This window comes from Dendroctonus ponderosae, unplaced genomic scaffold (assembly GCF_020466585.1).
Source record: "Dendroctonus ponderosae isolate FM_Combo_2020 unplaced genomic scaffold, Dpon_F_20191213v2 Dpon_F_20191213_9, whole genome shotgun sequence".
Taxonomy (NCBI): Eukaryota; Metazoa; Arthropoda; class Insecta; order Coleoptera; family Curculionidae; genus Dendroctonus; species Dendroctonus ponderosae.
In genome coordinates, this window is record NW_026019116.1 from 6,759,320 (window position 1) to 6,763,744 (window position 4,425).

The 4,425-nt window shown below is 40.5% G+C and overlaps 2 protein-coding genes across 4 annotated transcripts in view; one reads left to right on the plus strand and one right to left on the minus strand.

Moving 5' to 3' along the window:
- Positions 1 to 2,087, plus strand: part of LOC109543322 — a gene marked incomplete in the record, with an annotated part of 51,422 nt that extends 49,335 nt beyond the window's left edge. The window contains 2 exon segments of the mRNA XM_048669590.1: positions 453 to 683; positions 742 to 2,087. Coding sequence (XP_048525547.1) covers positions 453 to 683; positions 742 to 1,115 — 605 coding nt within the window.
- A 993-nt stretch (positions 2,088 to 3,080) lies between these two features.
- LOC109539336 (dnaJ homolog subfamily C member 22) overlaps positions 3,081 to 4,425 on the minus strand; it is a 3,679-nt gene continuing 2,334 nt past the window's right edge. For 2 of the 3 annotated variants that reach the window (XM_048669593.1, XM_048669591.1), the window contains exons 3-6: positions 4,197 to 4,375; positions 3,992 to 4,142; positions 3,485 to 3,941; positions 3,081 to 3,430 (exon numbers count right to left, since the gene is read on the minus strand). In XM_048669593.1, the coding sequence (XP_048525550.1) occupies positions 3,151 to 3,430; positions 3,485 to 3,941; positions 3,992 to 4,142; positions 4,197 to 4,375 (1,067 nt within the window). In that variant the 3' untranslated portion in view covers positions 3,081 to 3,150. The remainder of the gene's footprint in view (positions 3,431 to 3,484; positions 3,942 to 3,991; positions 4,143 to 4,196; positions 4,376 to 4,425) is intronic. The other variant, XM_048669592.1, reaches the window with a different exon arrangement.

Sequence of the window (4,425 nt, forward strand, 5' to 3'; positions counted from 1 at the left end):
GACTTTTCAATTCTCTATCCAACGATGCCAAAACGAATTCTGTGGGGCTCGAATGGTTCTTGACAAACTTGGAATAAAGACCACTTAGTTATCTCTGGAATGATGTAAAAACGAGCGTTCTTCCTCATTTTGCTTCCGAGAAACATGCAAAACGGGACGGAAAACATGAAATTTTTTTTCTAGACTTTCCTCCTTAGCTTTTGGCATCATCAACACTAGTTTAAGTTTTTCCTGATTTTCTGCGGTTTCTTAATTTTTTCGGAATTTAAACAGCAGTTACCTCTTCAGTGTTTCCTTCACAACTTACTTTTACCGCTTCCGCTCTTGCCCTACCCCAAACCACCTAAACAATCTGTTCTGAATGTAGCCAAGTAAACTTGACCTATACGTCTTTATACGCAGAAGTCAGTGGAAAAACGATCAATTTGCCATCCAAAAATTGTCTTTTTTAGGAGCAAATCCAACCCTTAGGGACAATGGTCGAAGTTTGCGAGCAGACGAATGGGCCCGATTTTGTGGACGTTACGTTTGTGCGGATGTTATAGAAAAACACGCCCGTCAGCGGCTCTTGGAGCGATCCACCTCTTATGGAAACTGGGGAATGGAGCACGAAATGGGCAACACCGTGATCATGGGAGGCAAAGTGATCCCTCTGCCTCTAAGTTCGCCGCCACCTTCAAACGGTACCAATTCCCCCTCTAAACCTCATTTTCAGCTCACCAGAACCACTGCGTGTTGCAGGTCTAAAATCCAAACTAAAAAAAGTATTTCGAACGTCTTCCGGACCATCCTCAGACACCTTTTCGACGACGCGATTGGTCACGCAATTGACGACGGCGGCGCTTTGCGCCAGTAGTCCAGTTTTTCCTATCGAGGGGTCGGTTTCGCCAATGGTAAAGTCCCTGTTGAGGCCTTTAACAGTACCGCGACTTCAGATTACTCTTGTGAATAACAACGGCGACTGTCCGAATAACAACTTAGAAGATATGGATAAATGCGAGAGGAGCGACCACGAAGACTCGAATGGGGAGGCGAAAACAGTGTCCAGCAATGGAATGGTCAATCACAGTAAAAGTGAAATTATCAAACCGGCCAGGAGCAAGAAGAAAAAATAGCATCAACTGAATTAAAATAATTACTTTAGGGAGTGGATTTGCAGCATTAAGCCATTGGTTGGCCTGAGGCTTCAAACCCAACCCAGCACATCTGTGAAGAGACTGCTTGATTATTATATAAATTATAATAACCTTAACTCTAGACTTCTAGCTATTAACAAGATGAACATCAAATTATGTGCGTCAACTCTGAAAAAAATCAGTTTGTGTGGTTTACAAAGGGATTTAATCGCAAGACCTTTTGTAGCTTGGTAGATATAGCCTACCTTTTTAGCGGAGATTTTGAGAACAAGTATTGTGTTTTTCTATAACAAGCCTCTTTTGATAAATGTTTATACCTATTTGGGCATTTTGCGTTTGTGTATACATGGATTATTTATAGCTATTTATGCTCTCAGATTTGTTACCAAAGACGGATTAGGATCAAGCCGCTCTTAAGCCCAGTTTTATCGTGGTGCCTGCTTGAGGAGCTTTAGAAGCTTAACCAAATTTCTTATTTTTTCCTCTTCTACGGTATTTCCTGTGAAAAACCTTTATACATATTTATGCTTTATCGGACTATTGATTCTTTTTGCCTGTTTCACTTGCTTGCAGCAGAAATCATCAACTCCTCACAGGCACCACAGATTGAACCTCAGCTTCAATTTACCAGCGGCATTTATATCCGAATTATCAATAAGCAACAACGCAATGCTGATTTTAGGTTGTTTTGGTGGTTCAGCCAAGTGAGTTTATTTGCGTTGCGAACTTGTTTCTCTCCACATGATATGTAACGGACCAAAGACCTATTTTTTAAATATACCCGACAAATTTCGTCTTCTTCTTACCTAATTCAGTAGGGATACTTTATCGATCCTCATATACTTAACTATTATCAACTGCATTATTATAAGAGTATTGAAAAAATATCGTTTAAGCTGCTATGTACAATATACCAACTGTTTATATTAAAATAGAATTTAAGACCCTGTTTTTCGGCAGTTTCAATTCGTTCAAAGGGTTAAGTTAATTGTACTCAACGTTTTAAGTCGTCGAAGTGAGTCACTGTGGATGACCTGCAAAAAAACGCTTTTCCACTACTCTACCATAAAAAACCTTAACTTAAAATGTAGACGAAGTGGCAGCTGAAAATTTTTATAGTGGATAGACTACACTAGTCGCTGAAAATTCTGAGGTTTTCATGCAAATTGCGAGCAAACCTGATTTTTGGCCGTTTAGTAAATACTTACTATTTATCAATATGTAATAAAAGACGTGAGGAAATTCTGTCTTTTTTAAAGACAAAAATTTTTGAGGCGAAATACCCAAAAAAAAGTTTGTAAAACAAAAAAAAAAGTTTTCGCAAAACTGCAGCCCCCCTGAAACTCCGAAGTTCCAGCTTGCACCAAGTAGCAACTAGAAATGTTCACAGTTCATAGAGGACGATCGGGTTTGAAAGCTTAGCAACTTTAATTAAAACTGCGTGAAAACCTGATTTTTGCCCACTTAATAAATATTGGCCCAAATAAGCGCCGCTCTCACAAAACTGCTCCCGCTAATTAAAAAAAACCCAAACTCCTCATTTAACCGAAGTAACGCATTAAAACTTTCGCAATCCATAAAAGACACTTCAATCTAAAAACGCTGAAAACTGCATTGAAATCGCAATAAATCCTGAGTGTTGCTTACTGGGTGCAGGCTTGAGAATAAAGGTTTTTGCAAAAATCTGATTTAAAACAAGCAGCAACTTGAAATTTGCACCGTCGATAGAAGACGATTAAAGCGAAACTGGTTGCAAATTTTATTCAAAACAGCGAATCCTGATTCATATCGATTTAGTGAGTGAATAACTTTAATTTTCACACTCTATACAGGAAGCTTTAAAACAACATGAAAAATTCAAACAGAAATATTCCCATTTAAATCAATATACGTTATCGTGAGCACTCAAGCAGGGTCGGAAAATCGGGAAATAAAACCCATGTATAGAATATTCAAAAAATAATTTGTAAAGCATTAATAAAACCTGTTTATATACAGTAAAAAAAGCGATTCATCAAAAATCGTCCCGAACCGACTGCTTGTTTCGCCTGTTGCGCTTGTTCTTGATATTGGACAAAATCTCGTAAGCTTGCTGGATCTCCATAAATTTGTCCTGGGCGTCGCGTTGCTTTTCCGGATCTTTCACTTTGTCTGGATGATTTTCCCTACTCAGCGCCCTCCACCTGGTTGTAATTTCCTGCTGACTGGCAGTGGGACTCACTCCGAGCACTCTGTAGGCGTTTTGCTCTCCTTGCGGATCAGACAGAGTGATGACTGCCTTCCAAATTTCGTACCTGCGAAATGATCCTGATTCTATACAATTTCTCCTGCTGGATCTATGCGATTACCATCCGTTCTGTTGAGCGTATGCGTATACTTCATATAAAGACTGCTTGAAGTCGGTCCACCAAGAGCTAGTGAAGAAGTGGTGCAAAGCCTCGTGAACTGGGACTTCGTCTCCATTGGAATCGGTCACTTTTCCATTGAAGTAGACGAAAGAAGACCACAGGCCGATGTAGAGGATTGCGCAGAAAGTAACGGTGGCTGCTCGGCGCCACAGCGACCTAATTAACCTAATTAATCGAAAGTCCAATAAAAAATCAACCACAGACCTCTTCTTCCTAGGGAATAACTTCCACTCTTTGGAAAAGGTCTCGAATGTTAAGGCGGCCGCAAACATCATGATGCTCAGCCAAATGCTGTCGTCGTAAAAATACCATCTGGACGAATACGTTATGTAGGAAACAGCGATAGTAAGCCAAGGCTTGCCCTGCTCCCTGCCTATATTCCCCACTGCCCAAACTCCTAAAAAATATATTGATTTCGAAGCACAGAGACTGGGAAAATGTCCCTACCAAGCGCCACAGCCAATGGTATGAACCAGTGGAAATAGGTGTTCCAGTTAATGCCCCAAACCTCATCCTGAGGGATGGCAAGCAGCACCATTTGGCCCCATAGATACGCAACCATTACAGCCGATATGAAACGGCTGGTGGAAAATGGGGGCTGCAAATGCAAATTTTCGAAAATCTGACTTTGGCTGAAGCGTTAAAAACTCACGCTTCTGTTTCTTCGCATCTTTTCCACCAATTCCTGCAGGAATTTCGGGTCGTTGTTGCAATCCCGCACGTATCGGGGTATTTTTGTGATATCCGCCAGCCATCCTAATCCATAACCCCCCAACGTGCTCCAGGTAAGGAAAGCATGTGCATCTCGTTCAAGGTAGAACAGATGCAATCCTGATATATAATAATGATATCCTGATATAATAATAATAATAATCCTGATA